This window comes from Vespa mandarinia, chromosome 5 (genome assembly GCF_050613455.1).
Source record: "Vespa mandarinia isolate Hongniang chromosome 5, ASM5061345v1, whole genome shotgun sequence".
In the NCBI taxonomy this organism is placed as follows: domain Eukaryota; kingdom Metazoa; phylum Arthropoda; class Insecta; order Hymenoptera; family Vespidae; genus Vespa; species Vespa mandarinia.
In genome coordinates this window covers 8,733,952-8,748,668 of record NC_140814.1, presented here as the reverse complement: position 1 = coordinate 8,748,668, position 14,717 = coordinate 8,733,952, and the positions used below count along the sequence as shown (strand labels likewise).

The window sequence follows — 14,717 nt, the reverse complement described above, 5'->3', positions numbered from 1 at the left end:
CAATGCGTCGGTTTATTAATATTTAAATTAATTAAAGAAAAAGTAAGAAAAAAAAAATTGATTGTACGAAAGGATCGCATATAGAGTGCATTAAGTTCCATCTTTGCAATGTTATATTTTACATATTATACTTTCACGAATGTTGCTGAAGTATCGCGAAATGAAAGATGAAAAAAAGCGAATGAACGATACTTTACTTTAAGAGAGAAAGTGTGTGTGTGTGTGTGAGAGAGAGAGAGAGAGAGAGAGAGAGAGAGAGAGAGAGAGAGAGAGAGAGAGAGAGAGAGAGGAAAGTACGTGCGTCTTTTACGGATGACATAAAAAGAAGGAACATTATCAATAGGTCAACTATGAAACAATGATAATCGCCTCTAGACTGAATATATGTACTATATATTGTGACAGTTTATACATACTTAGGAAAAATCTTTTATTTTCTGATATCCTATTTGAGAAAGCAGATAGTGGGTCCCACTAAACGAAATCATCGTTTGCTTACCTAGAGTTATATATTTTTCTTAACCAAAGTTGTACGTACGTTGTTTAAAATAAACGATGCGTCTCTACATGTGATAGGAAATAACGAACGTGAGGAAAAGGAAAAGTAAAAGAAAAACAAGAAAAAAAAAATATATATATATATGAAACAAATGAAAAATAATAATAAATAGAGGAAAAAAAAGCAAAAGAAAATGCTTCCGACGATACCGTTGGCTGGCTAACGATCACGCGTGATTTTTGTATTTATTATTAAATTAATTTAACGCATAATCTAACGCATAATTAACTATCGTTCTTAATAAAAATAAAATTAAAAAAAAAAAAAAAAAAAAAAAAAAAAAGAAGAAAAAATGAAATAAAATTTTCATTTTGTAATAGACGCAACTCCTAGCACGTACTTATCCCTTCCGAGTGCGCAAAATTTTAAAAAACTGTCGGCCATTAAACACACACTCCGAAATACGAAAATATGCGATATATAATCCTATATATCATCATAAGCGTTTTACATTCAACGACAGATCCATCGTTTGCTTCTGGCACATTTAATCCGGAAATTTGTAAGTAGAATGAGATTAGATGAACTATTATAATAAGCTAAGCCGTGTTCTTTTCTAATTCATTTGATCTAAATACAAAGATTCCCTTTTCAGAAAATTATCGCGCTTACAATTACTTCGTTATATATTATCTTTATTGGTAAATAAGAACGAAAGAAACGTAGAAATGTTGTCAATGTGGCCTTGCCGATCAGTTTCAATGTCGTTAATTGTTAGTTGTAGATTAGAACGTATCCAATAGTGCTTTCCTTTCACATGATTTTAGAAGATTTTTTTTATTAAGCACTCTGATTAAAAATTAATGCAAGAAGAAAAGGAGCAAGGTTATTGACCAAGAAAGTATGTACACTGTAAGTCCGTACTCAGACATTGTGTGTTTCTCTTAATGCCGAATTAATCCTTTGATACTCTTTTCATAAGTGACGTCTATCGCGGGATTTTAATTTGTATTTAACAATTCAGTATCATATTTCTTATCTACGTTCGTAATAGTAATGAGTAAAAAAAATTATAAATATTTTCAAATATGGTTTTCATGATTGATTGATTGATTGGTCCGTTCGAATTGAACTTTCTTATTTTGATATATCAGTCTAAGTATATGCATATTTTTTTTTCCTTTTTAATACAAAAAGTATTAAAGTAAAGTAAGTTTATCGCAGGACAACTTATCGAATGAAACACAAGAAATAAAAATACAATAATAAATTTTTGTTGTTTAGTTTATGATATACGTCAAAAGCTTATATATACATGTAAAGTACTTCCAGGTTCTTCTTTTCTTTTTCTTTTATTTTTTTAGAGATAAGTTTTTAACTGTGCAACGACACGATGAAAAAAGATATATATATATATAAACAAGGACGAATGATAATATTGAATAATATGAATTATACAAAAATAATTCATCTTTTTTCTATATATTTATATTGAAATAATCAAATTTGAATTTGAATATGAAGGATAAATTAGAAAGGCTTTGTTTAGACTGTTAACTTTACAAAATATTTAACTTCACAAATTATATATATATATAACTATAATCCTTTTTTACTATATAAATAATAATAATAATTGTTATATATATATAATTAATAGTAACATATATATACATATTGTCATTATTATCGATCTAATGTTGTATATCAGTAGCAAGTTATCTTAGTAATTTCTCTCTTCTATTCTTCCTTATTATTATTATTATCATTATTATTGTTATTATAATTATTTTGAATACTGTAATACCGAAAAATTTTATCAAACGAAATTATTTTTATCCTCATGATTTTTTTGTATTTCAGGATTGTTGATTGTATTAATCTACTTGATAAAAAATTAGTTAGATCAGTAATAATGAAATTAAACGGCTAGGAAATAGATGTATTATTCATCATTGTTGGAAGGGCTCCTTTACTTCTATAATTCATTATAGAAGTAAAAGGATATATTTGCGCGCACACAGAGAACAATTTTCTTTCGATGTAGAAGAAGAGGGAGTAGAAATCGAAAGTACATCTTACCGGTAGCACACATCAGAACGTATTCAGTCGTCTCCAGAGCGAGCTCGGTAAAGTTCATTGTTTCTTCCTTCTCTTTTTCTTTCTTTTTTTTCTCTTTCTCTCTCTCTCTCTCTCTCTCTCTCTTTCTTTTTTCTATTTCTTTTGCTTTCTGTTTTTCATTTATTGTCTCTATCATTCTCTATCTATCGAGAATAATTTAAGAAAAAAAATTGATCACTTTTCACAATCGGTTTTGATAACTGCTCGGTAAACAAGATGAAGGAAGAAGGAAGAAGAAGAAAAAGAGGAAAAGGACAGAACGTTTTCTCGAAGTTATAAACAGAAAAATATACAACTATAGGAAGGTCAAATTGTGTATATACATATATGTGTTTGGAAAAAGATCTCTGAGTTTGTTGAGTTTGCTGAAAAATAAAAGCAAAAGAATGAATCTTTTTGGATCGTTGAAATGTCATCGAATAAACTGTATTAAAAAAAGAACGAAGACATAGTGAAAATTAAGAAGTTCATCGTTTTTGTTTTTTCCGACATATATCATTTTTTTTCTTTTTATGTCATAAAATATATACTATATAAACTTTGATATTTTCGATATGGTTCGTTCGGTATCGATCATTAAATCATCATTTTTTCATTAAAAATTATTAAATTGTTATAAAACTGAGATTTGTTCGTTGACAACTATCAAGAAGATGACACAAATCAAGAACATGGAAAGCACCATTGAAAATACAGTCAGGTTCGTATGATATAATATTCATTATATAATTATATCTAGTCAATTTTGATAGACTATTCGCGTCCAATTCATAGATTGATATATCGATTCTATACAAAATATTCCGATATAATTCGGTTATATAGGTTAATATCATTTTAATGTTGTATCAATAATTAAATTAATCTAACAGCAATAATAAAATCAATCAATGATTCATTTTTCTTCAACGATCTTATCGTTTGTATATTAAAAAAAAAAAAAAAAAATATTATATTCAATGAAATCAAGAAATAAATCGTAACGTTCTTTTATTAAATGATCTTTCAATAAATTTATTTCTTTAAAAATCTTGTTTTTTTTTCGATTTTCAGTATCAAATTTAATAGTACCTTAGTTTTATGATAAGTTTTGCTTTAAAAAGCGAAGCAAAGTACTATGAACAATTTTCCTTCGGTAGTTGTTTTTTTCGAAATAAAAAAATAATTAATTGATTAAATCGAAACATTATTTTAAAAAGCGACATAATTATTCGAGCAACACATATATATATATATTAATCATATTTTATACTAATCTATTTGACGATAATTGTTAAAAAATAAAAAAGGAAAACTTCGTTATTATATTCTATATATAAAAGATCTGTTACGTTTTACTTTAAAATAACTATTTGTTAACATTTTGTCTAAATATTGTTATATTTTTATTTGATCTCGAATTATACTTGAAGATATTAGAAAATGATAACAAAAAGACTATTAATTATAACTAAAATAATAAAAAAAACTATTAACTATGAATAAAATAAACACAGAATAAAACATTTTTTACAAATAAAAGGAAGAAAGAAATAACAATTGAATTAAAATGTCTAATCATTTCTGTTTATTATGAACGTAATAATAATTTTTTCGAATAACGCATTCAACCATTAATAATTTCATTTACGTCAGAAATATTTATGAATTTGATGAATCTTAATTTTCAATTTTTTATTCAATATTTTACAATTTTTCGACAACTAATTTTATTTTCATAATAAACTTGTTAAATTTAGTCACATTGATCAATTTGTTCAAACAAAATTTATTTACTTTTTACGAAAAATGTACTTTGAATATGTCATTTTTGTCGTCGAGTCATTACATATCTATAATACATATAATTTATATATCCCATTTCCATTTTTCTTTCGCAAACACTTGAAATTTTTAACATCTCTCTAACAGATATCATTTTCGAACTATTTATAAATAATTCATACCAAATATAATATATAGTATAAGAAATTTTCTTATTTTTATAATAAATTTGATCAGTATGTGAACGAAACAATTTTTGTTTTTGCTTCTTCTTTTTGGATTAAATTTATCGGCAAAACTTTTATTTTGTTAAGACACCTACTAACGAACGGCAAATTTAAATATTTCTTAAGAAAATATTCATACTTCAGTTTATTTTAGAATTTTAAGTCGGTCTTAAATCGTTTCATATTTATCATTTTTAATGTCATTTGAATTAAGTTATGTAACATTATTACAGTTTATTTTTTTGATAAAAGAATATGCTCATTAGGATCACGTGATAGATTAATTTATCTTTATTTTATTAGTTTTAAATCTTCCCAGCTGAAAATGATATGTAAAGTAAGTTTTATGAAAATAATGATCCTTTTTATCTTATTAAACCTTCTTCTCTCTAGTTCATCATCTCGTACTTATTCTGAATTTTATTTAGTTTGCTTGATATCTCTATTTTATTGCTTCAGAAATATGTCATTTTCGTTTCATAATATGCTCCATAATTGTTTATTTAGAAACAATAAATGACATTAATTGACAAATGGCCGTAAATACGTACGATTTGTTTCAGATTGATAACTATAGTTGATAAACAATAAATTTAAGTAACATTGTTTCTTTGTCCTTTGTTATCATTTCTTTAAACTTTATTATAAATATTTATTATTGAAAAAATAAAATTTAATTCATCTAAATAAATAAAGGTTGATGAAAAAATATTAACTGTAATAACACTTTTATAAGTGCAATCTATAAAAACAGAATATTTAATATATTCTGCTCATTTTTCTTATTTTTCTTTTTTTTCCTTTGTTTTTTGTTTTTTTTTAAATTCTACGATAAAATTATCCATCGTATCGATGAAATAATAAATAAGTATATAATTAACCATGTAATATAAATGAGGAAGTGCAATGGAAAACACGTTTGCGATCAGGTTACTGACCATGATGATCAGCGATGCAGCGGAGAAAAACATCGACGTATACTAATAAAGTCCTTCAAGTATTTTTTCTAACATATGAGACTCATTCTAGACAATACAAGATTTATAATTATATTATTACATGATTAGCTTGTTAAAAGTACTTGGAAAAGTAATGACACTATACATCGATAATCGAAGATATAAAGGAAAGATCGAATGGTTCGATAAACTCTTACTTCATAAATATTTATAATTTTTAAGCAGCAACGTCAGTTTCTGATTATTTAAAGCAACAATTAGAATATGCGTGTAAATAGATTCTAAATGTATTAAATATTTCAATTGACATCTATAATGTATAGGTATTTAAATTTATCCATTTTCTTTTCAATTTTTTTCTTTTTTCGATAGCAATTACGTACATTCAACAATACATTTATGTAATTGTATTTGAAATATTTTCTACAAAAATAATTATTATATTCCTTAGAATCAAAGTATTATTCCTTAATGTTATTCGAAGAAATGCATAATTTCGAGCTTATTTACGATCCTTCATTTATCGACAGGTACCAAATCAAGTTTATTTCAAAGAAACGTTTGATTTATTTTATTCATTAATTAGTATTTCTTTGGAATATAATCGCCAGGTTCCCCTTAGACAAATCAACTTAAAATATTCTTGGTGAAGAAATCAATATATATAATTATTCATTAATTGACATGACACAACGAATACAATAAAAAAAAAAACATTATTGGAAAATTGTCGCAAAAATGTATTATATTATAATATATTAAAATTGTAAGTATGTATGCACATATACAGGGTGTTTCAACTAACTATAGAACTTGAAATATCTTTGTTAATTTTAATCATATGAGAAAATTACAAAAAGAAAATTATACAGATTACAATTTTCTTCCGCAAAGTTGACGATATCAAATTCTCATTCTCCAAAGAATGTTTTCAAAAAACATTCCTTTCAACCATTTGTCATTTGTAATTACATAATAATTTTTCAACTGGCAAACATTATTTTGTAACGGAAATGGCAAGTTACGTAAATGACTCGCCTATAATCAAGTGGATCACGATAGAATGGATTTCATCCAGGAGAAGTGAATGGCCTGAACCAGTTGTGTGCAACGACACGGTTTATTCAAAAGAAAAAAGAAAAAAAAAAAGACATTGAAATGATAGCCCATGGGCATTCATGGCTCTAAGAATCAATTTTCTTTCTTTCGTTCGTTCATCCTATAGCTATTCTCCTTTCATGATTCTCACCGCGAATAGACATACGTACATTTAGTTTCGTCATTGACATAATTTAACGTGAAAGGATCTCAATACAACGATCGCGTTTACGTAATCCCAATGTTCGTACTACGTTCTCGGCATTTTATATAATACAGCATCCTCGTAAAACACTGTACAAGTGCCGAGGTACGATATTCTTATTTTCAAGAATGCTCTTTTAAATGGCATATTTTAATAGGATTGAAAAATGAAACAAGATTTCAATAAAGATTTCGAAATGTCTTTATTACTTCCGCTTATTCTTAAGAATAGTGTTCACAAGTCATTCTAGAAGTAAGTTGAATCAGTTGATGTTATAAGTCTAATGATCATTTACTCTCGTTTATTCGATCATAAGAGTGATATACAGTCAAAGACAAAATTGATACGTTTGATCAAAGTATTTTATAGTTAATATATATGTAATGTTTCCAGTAATAATTAAATATTTTAATCTATAAAAAGAAAATAATATTTAGATAAATTTTGCTTGAATAAATTTTCAGCAATGGTGAAAAAATAACACCGATGGAATTAAACGGCGATGTTGGCGATAATCTGGCGCCTATTTCAAAATATCGAGAAGCCTTACCGCAGTGCTGTGCTGTGGGCGCAAAAAATCTAGTCCTGATCACGTTTGGTTCCACTTTGGGCTTCTCGACAATTCTGATACCAGAATTACAAAGCAAGAATTCTGAAATTCCCACAACTATTGAAGAAATTACGTGGATCAGTAAGCTATTAAATAAATATATCAAATTAATCATTATTTCATTTTCGAAATAACTAGTTTTTGTTCGTCACTTTTTTACTTGTACTGCATATTTCATTATTTTATATTACATATATCGAAACACTTTTAATCACAATTTCATATACCATGCGTTTGTATTCTTTTTCTTTTTTTTTTTTGTTAACGTTCTTTTATCTTTCTCATTACAGGCAGTTTAAATTTGTTTCTTGTACCATTAGGCTGTTTCGTAAGCGGCCCAATATCTCAGTATTTAGGTAGAAAACGAACGATGATGATTGCAAATATTCCATTCATAATGGCCTGGCTGACTTTCCATTACTCTTACAATACTACCATGCTGTTCATAGCTCTAGCAATGACAGGACTTACTGGTGGATTGATCGAAGCACCAGTGATGACATATGTTGCCGAAGTTACCCAACCTCGTTTACGAGGAATGTTATCAGCTACATCCACCATGTCTGTCATTTTAGGAGTTTTCACACAGATGCTCGGCGGTAGCTTAACCAATTGGAGAACGGTGGCAGTGATTAATTTGACATATCCACTCGTGTGTTTTATCGCACTCCTCATGGTTCCCGAGAGTCCTCATTGGCTGGCCGGTAAAAGCAGATCTTTCTTATATTATTTACTATTAAATCATTCGAGTCTATTAATCATATATGCTCTATTAAACATATATATATATATACGCGCAAACTGTTATCATAAATACATAATCGATTAGAAAAAAAAAAGCATCCGCCACGTAAAAAAGTTAAAAAAAAAGATAAAGATTAGATTATTAGATGACTATTAATGTTGTTGATCGTACGATATAAAATCTTTTTTTGCTAAAGAAACCTCTCGTTTAATTGTACAACATTTATTTTACTCAATGTCAATACTATATTTGAAAAATCCTATTGATGGTTTAGCAAAGGGTCGTACGAAGGAAGCTGAAAGAGCTTTGTGTTGGCTCCGTGGATGGGTTACTCCAGCACACGTGAAAACGGAGTTCATTGGACTTTGCGATATTGTGAGGAAACCGGTGGACACAACGTCGGAAAAAGAGAAACTTTGGAAATCTTACAAGAAAAAGACATGTTATGTGCCTTTTATATTGGTGACAACAGCCTTTTTCATTGGTGCATTTGGTGGTACTTCGATTCTCCAGACTTTTGCCGTTGTCATTTTCGAAGAAATGAGCGCTCCCATCGACAAATACACGGCTGCAGTATTTCTCGGGATCGCTGAATTAGTTGGCACAGTGACCTGTGTATCAACCATTCATTTTATCGGGAAACGCTTGTTAACTTTCTTCTCTTTAATTGGAATAGGATCCAGTTTGCTTCTAGCGGTTATTTATGGTTATCTCAACGATAATCAAATTATTCAGGGAGAAAATTATACCTGGATACCGATGACCTTGATGATAGCTGCCGCCTTTCTCTCTCACATTGGTATCAGGTTATTACCTTGGATTCTAGCCGGTGAAGTATTTCCTGTTAAGGTTGGTACATGATGATGGTATATGATAATCATATTAACATGAATAACAAGACCTTAATCTTTTTCCAAAGGGTATAATATTGCAATATTTTTTTTAAATAAAAATCAAATAGTTTATGTTACTTTAAATAGCTCCTTTCTTTCGAAAATGAAAATGTAGATGGCAGAATCATACCTTCTTCCTTAATGTAAAAGAATTAAAATCTAATTATACATTGAACTCATAGCTATTTAAATTCATTCGTTTTCATCCTACATAGATTTCGTAGAAATTGTTCGACTTATCATTAAAACTTTATCAAATTGTCAATATTTCTGTATAAGATAACGTTAAAGAAGGTTATTAATTATCATGAATTAATATGTCAACAGTTTTAGAGGTCAGAATATTAGTGAATTATTGACTTTACATTCTTATTCACATTTTTCTAGAATAGGCTTTATATCTTTTTTAATAAATATCTATTAAATAAAATGTTTATATGTGAATTATATAATAAAAGAAAATATCAGTCGTATTTTTCTTAAAAAAAAAAGTAGAAAGAAAGAAAGAAAAATATGAGAACATTAATCCGCGTCTAATTCGAAATTTTAATTTCACTCAGTATCATAAAGCGTTTAATTTAAAATAACAATTTTATACATTTTTTTTTTTTTAAATAATGAATACAAATGATATAATTTAATATATATTTCAATTGTATTTGCATTAATTTCTAGGTACGAAGTAGTGCAACTGGAGTAGCTGGCTCAATCGGATATATTTTCATGTCGATCGCAAACAAGACTTTTCTGTACATGAAGACCAGCATGTCTCTATCAGGAACGTTGTTTTTTTATGCCCTAATAAATTTCGTTGGTGGAATTGTACTTTATTATATATTACCAGAAACGGAAGGTAGAACGTTAAGGGAAATTGAGGAACATTATGCTGGAGTGCAAAATTTAAAGGACAGACCAAAGAAAGAAGAGCTACCATTCAAAGAGAAATGGGCAGCCACAAATCCTGCTGTTATTTATGATGACGAAAGCAAACTTTAAATTACCATCTCAGTTACAAAAATCTACTGAAATTATATATATATATATATATATTATATTGATTATATATATATATATATATATATATATATAATCAAATATATATTATATATATCTAATATATAATATATATATATAGATATATATATATATTATATATTAGATTGATATATATATATATATATATATTATATTGATTATATATATATATATATATATATATATATATAATCAAATATATATTATATATATCTAATATATAATATATATATATATAGATATATATATATATTATATATTAGATTGATATATATATATATATATATATCAATCTAATATTGAGATTAACTATACGTTACGCCAGTTTTTAAAACATGGTTAGATGATAAATCTTCGTATTCGAGGTTGTTTACCGCATTTTAACATCAAGAAAAAAGGAGCTTCCTGTTTTTTAGAATTAGATCTTAAACATTTTAAATGTAAAAATTTTACGTCGTCTTTTAAAACGATTGTGAGCAAGAGTGAATTATTTAATCGTTGAAAGAATTCGTGTGTTTGTATTTTTTAAAACATATATTTTTTAACATGTATGTATGTAAAATGTTTTATATAAAACGTCTAATATATATATATATATTTATATATATATATCTTCACACAATGCATATGATTTTATGACACTTTACAAATTCACTTAGAAAATTTTGAATTTGTTAATTTTGATTGATCTTTCAAGCGATTTTTAAACGAAGATCGGAAATAATACGTAACCATTTCCAGAAATTGTTTGTGCCGTAAAATACTTAAGATTTGAAGAACCTTTTGTGGTATTTTCGGTATTTTTAATTTCTTGTAGTAAGAACTTCTTTTTAATATTTTGTAACGAGGAGTCGTAGTAGAATGACATTTTCTTAAACTACGAAAATTAATGATATTGTACGTATATGCACATATGACAAAGCAATATAATATTATTTGTAAAATTTTAATCGAATGTTTACCCAAATTTCGATTTCATAGTTTTCCTTAATTTTAAACATGCTTTCGAATTAGATCTGATACGACTGATTTCGGACTCGTTAATCAATTTTTCCGTGAAAATAATTTCCTTGCGATTTCTAAGCTTGTTATGTGTCATAATGTAAAATTCGTTTGGTTAGGCTATTTGAATATATAAAATCATCTTTTCTATTGAAAATAGTTTTTTCAAAATTTACAAGATAATCAAATACATGAAAATAGAAAACGTCAATTGTGCGTCAAACAAAAGATCAAACGATTTACTTTTCGTTTGCAATTGAAATCGATTTTATGATCGATTTTATTAATAAAGTTATCGAATTAATTACAAATCGTATAAAGTTCGTATATCAATTATTTTCCGCGGTATGAAATAAGAATTGTCTTTAATTTAGGGAGAATTTATATGAATGAACGAATTGGAATGAAATATAACGATAGTTAAATGAAAATCACCCAAAGGCTTCCTTAAAGCGTTTACACACTGTTTTGTGATTGGTTGATTTCGATCTGATTACGTTTGGAATTTTTTAGGCTAAGTTTCTATTGGTTCCTATAAACAAGAGTACTACATACAATAGTTACGAGTAGAGTTAATATTACAGGATGTTTGATATCAACCATCTTTCTGCATTATGTATAGGAATTTAATGTATTCACTATTTCCGGTACACATGGTTGTATCTCAGTTATATTATTTGATACTTATTTGTATGTTATATATTTTACTACAGTGAATGGAATATATAAAGCATAAAATATGGTAAGATAAGTTGTATCATTCTTTTGTTTTATTATTAATATAAATATTTATAAATCTAATAAAATCCAATGATATATTGTAAATAATATCATTGTATAAAGGTTATTTATTATCATCAATTGTGAAGTAGAAATAAATATTTTTTTCACTCGTTGATATAAAGATAATGTTAGAAAGATAATTTACATTGTACATCATAATTTTTGTAACATAAACGATTATTTTCCAGGCACTTTACGTTTTATATGAGCATGCAGCTGGCTATGCTGTATTCGGCGTTAAAGAATTTGAAGAAGTAGGAATGTTATTACCTCAAGTTGAAGCATCAGTAACAGATTTATCAAGATTTAATGCTGTGGTAAAGCTCGTTGGATTTTCACCTTTCAAAACTGCTTTAGCTGCATTAGAGAATGTGAACAGTATCTCGGAAGGCATCGTACCCGAAGACCTACAATTGTTTTTAGATTCTATTTTGCCTAAATCCGATCAGAAAAACAAAATCATTCTTGGTGTATCAGATCCAAAATTAGGTGCCAGTATCACAGAGATATTGGATATAAAATGTGACCATACAGGTGCTGTACCTGAAATTATCAGAGGAGTAAGATTTCACTTTCATAATTTAATTAAAGGTTTTACTGCCAAAAGTTCTGCAGTAGCTCAGCTTGGACTTGGTCATAGTTATTCAAGAGCTAAAGTTAAATTTAATGTTAATCGTGTGGATAATATGATTATACAAGGTATAGCTTTACTGGATCAACTGGATAAAGACATAAATACATTTAGTATGCGTATACGGTAAGTTGATAATGATTTTTAAGATAATATTCGATATATTTTATCCAAAATCTATATTAAAGAATATTTACTCTGTTCTAGTGAATGGTATAGTTACCATTTTCCAGAATTAGTAAAGATTGTTCCTGAAAATTATATGTATGCCAAAGTGACACAATTAATTAAAAATAGAAAAGAATTAACAGAAGAAAAGTTGGAAGCATTGGAAGAAATTGTTATGGACAGTGCAAAGGCTCAAGCAATTATAGATGCCTCTAAATCATCTATGGGCATGGACATCAGTCCTGTGGATCTTCTTAATATTGAAATGTTTGCTAGACGTGTAATAGGATTGGCAGATTATCGAAAGCAATTGGCTGAATATTTAAAATCTAAAATGACTGATATTGCACCGAATTTGGCTACTCTTATAGGGGATCAAGTAGGAGCTAGATTAATAGCTCATGCTGGATCATTAACCAATTTAGCAAAATATCCTGCATCTACTGTTCAGATATTAGGAGCAGAAAAAGCATTATTTAGAGCATTAAAGACAAAAGGTAATACACCTAAATATGGATTACTATTCCATTCTACGTTTATTGGCCGTGCTGGTACTAAAAACAAAGGAAGAATATCCAGGTATTTGGCCAATAAATGCTCTATTGCATCAAGAATAGATTGTTTCGCTGAGACACCAACAAATATCTTTGGTGAAAAATTACGACAACAAGTGGAGGACCGTTTGAAATTCTATGAAACGGGTGAGATACCTAAAAAAAATATAGACGTGATGCAAGAGGCACTTGAAGAAGCTCAACATGTAATAGCTAATCTGGAAATGGAATCACAGAAGAAGAAAAAGAAAAAAAATAAGAAAAGAAAACAAGAAGAATTACAAAATGGTAATACTGCTACTAATGGTATTCATGAAAATGGAGACAAAGAAGAACTTGTTCAGGAGAGCGAGGAACCTTTAAAAAAGAAAAAGAAAAAGAAAAAGTCCAAAAGTATAGGTGATAGTATGGAAATATCATAAATAACATTAAATTTTACTATTTGTATTATTGCTATATCTATATTATCTCACACACATTAAAAGAACTGGCATATTCAACTTATAGAATTTTATAAATTTTCAACAATGTTTTCTACATACTTTCCTCAGAAACAAAGTTAATAGAATTATCTCCTTTAAACTCATATAAAGTGTATCATCAGAAATATTTCCGTCGTAATAAATATTACGAAAAAATATTTCCTATAAAAGTTCCATAGTTTTACGGAGACCACTGTGTATAATAAAAATGATTTTATTCCAAAGATTAATCAGATAAAGACATCAATTTTGTTTTTTTAAATGAAATGTTATATTTTATTTATTTATAAATAATAGCTGCTTTGAAAGTAAATTACAGTATATAATCCAGTATATTGATAAATAAGTAAACTTTTACAAGAGTCAAGGATTTATAAATAAATAATATTTTATTTAAAAATAAAAAAGACAAAGTTGATCTTTTTACCTCATTAACTTTTTGCAATAGAATAAAATTATTTTTACGTTAAAGTACTTCCCATAAAATTGCAAGAATTTTAAAATTATCTAGGAAATTTTTTTTTTTAATTTGTATTACAATAGAAATATTTTAGGTAATAAATATAGGTGATATATCTTGTATATTACAAAAAATTATTTTCAAATAAGTTTTGCTCTTCTAATATTTTCTGTTTTATTTTATTGAAAAATGCTTTATTATTAGAATCATATTTGCATTTTGAAGTTATCTTTAGCAATATGTGTTATGAATTTTTCCATTAGGACATCTGTTATATAGATCATTATAATTTTATTTTTTTCTCCAAAATTCAAAATTATGAATGATAAATAAAAACAGAACTTTATATATATATATATTATGACATGTAATATTCTGTAAAATTTTTTTATTTATAAGTTTACCTTATTTCATTAGAAATCCTATAGCTTATGAAAGAAGGTGCTAAGTATAATATGATGTATAAAAATTAACTATTTTA

General features: G+C 27.0%; 3 protein-coding genes across 5 annotated transcripts; 2 read left to right on the top strand and 1 right to left on the bottom strand.

The window, feature by feature from the left end:
- Nucleotides 1-2,376: 2,376 nt before the first annotated feature.
- LOC118448378 (facilitated trehalose transporter Tret1) lies at nucleotides 2,377-10,139 on the top strand. Of its 3 annotated transcripts, XM_085657082.1 has the most exons (6): nucleotides 2,377-3,320; nucleotides 7,338-7,564; nucleotides 7,774-7,839; nucleotides 7,933-8,187; nucleotides 8,503-9,077; nucleotides 9,797-10,139. In XM_085657082.1, exons 1-6 carry the CDS (start codon nucleotides 3,274-3,276, stop codon nucleotides 10,115-10,117), a joined length of 1,491 nt encoding a protein of 496 aa, XP_085513208.1. In that variant the 5' UTR covers nucleotides 2,377-3,273; the 3' UTR covers nucleotides 10,118-10,139. The 3 variants fall into 3 exon arrangements, with proteins under 3 accessions (XP_085513208.1, XP_035737455.2, XP_085513207.1); XM_035881562.2 differs by having other exon boundaries at nucleotides 2,381-3,320; nucleotides 7,774-8,187; XM_085657081.1 differs by lacking the exon at nucleotides 2,377-3,320 and adding an exon at nucleotides 6,992-7,125 and having other exon boundaries at nucleotides 7,774-8,187.
- A 668-nt stretch (nucleotides 10,140-10,807) lies between these two features.
- LOC146873015 (uncharacterized) lies at nucleotides 10,808-11,255 on the bottom strand. Its single transcript, XM_085657143.1, has 2 exons — nucleotides 11,119-11,255; nucleotides 10,808-11,033 (listed from the first exon to the last, which is right to left on the bottom strand). The coding sequence occupies exons 1-2, from the start codon at nucleotides 11,253-11,255 to the stop codon at nucleotides 10,808-10,810; spliced, it is 363 nt and encodes a 120-aa protein (XP_085513269.1).
- A 137-nt stretch (nucleotides 11,256-11,392) lies between these two features.
- Nucleotides 11,393-14,171, top strand: Nop56 (Nop56 ribonucleoprotein). The gene is made up of 3 exons (XM_035881574.2): nucleotides 11,393-11,900; nucleotides 12,130-12,698; nucleotides 12,780-14,171. Exons 1-3 carry the CDS (start codon nucleotides 11,898-11,900, stop codon nucleotides 13,714-13,716), a joined length of 1,509 nt encoding a protein of 502 aa, XP_035737467.1. The 5' UTR covers nucleotides 11,393-11,897; the 3' UTR covers nucleotides 13,717-14,171.
- The last annotated feature ends 546 nt before the right edge of the window (nucleotides 14,172-14,717 follow it).

Bases quoted from the DNA above. Each gene is read 5' to 3' on its own strand.
- LOC118448378 (XM_035881562.2), top strand. From the start codon at position 3,274: ATGACACAAATCAAGAACATGGAAAGCACCATTGAAAATACAGTCAG. The intron at 8,188-8,502 runs GTAAAAGCAGAT...TTGATGGTTTAG, and splicing joins GAGTCCTCATTGGCTGGCCG to CAAAGGGTCGTACGAAGGAA. The intron at 9,078-9,796 runs GTTGGTACATGA...ATTAATTTCTAG, and splicing joins GTGAAGTATTTCCTGTTAAG to GTACGAAGTAGTGCAACTGG.
- LOC146873015 (XM_085657143.1), bottom strand. From the start codon at position 11,255: ATGACACATAACAAGCTTAGAAATCGCAAGGAAATTATTTTCACGGAA. The intron at 11,034-11,118 runs GTAAACATTCGA...TAATTTTCGTAG, and splicing joins ACTATGAAATCGAAATTTGG to TTTAAGAAAATGTCATTCTA.
- Nop56 (XM_035881574.2), top strand. The intron at 12,699-12,779 runs GTAAGTTGATAA...ACTCTGTTCTAG, and splicing joins ACATTTAGTATGCGTATACG to TGAATGGTATAGTTACCATT.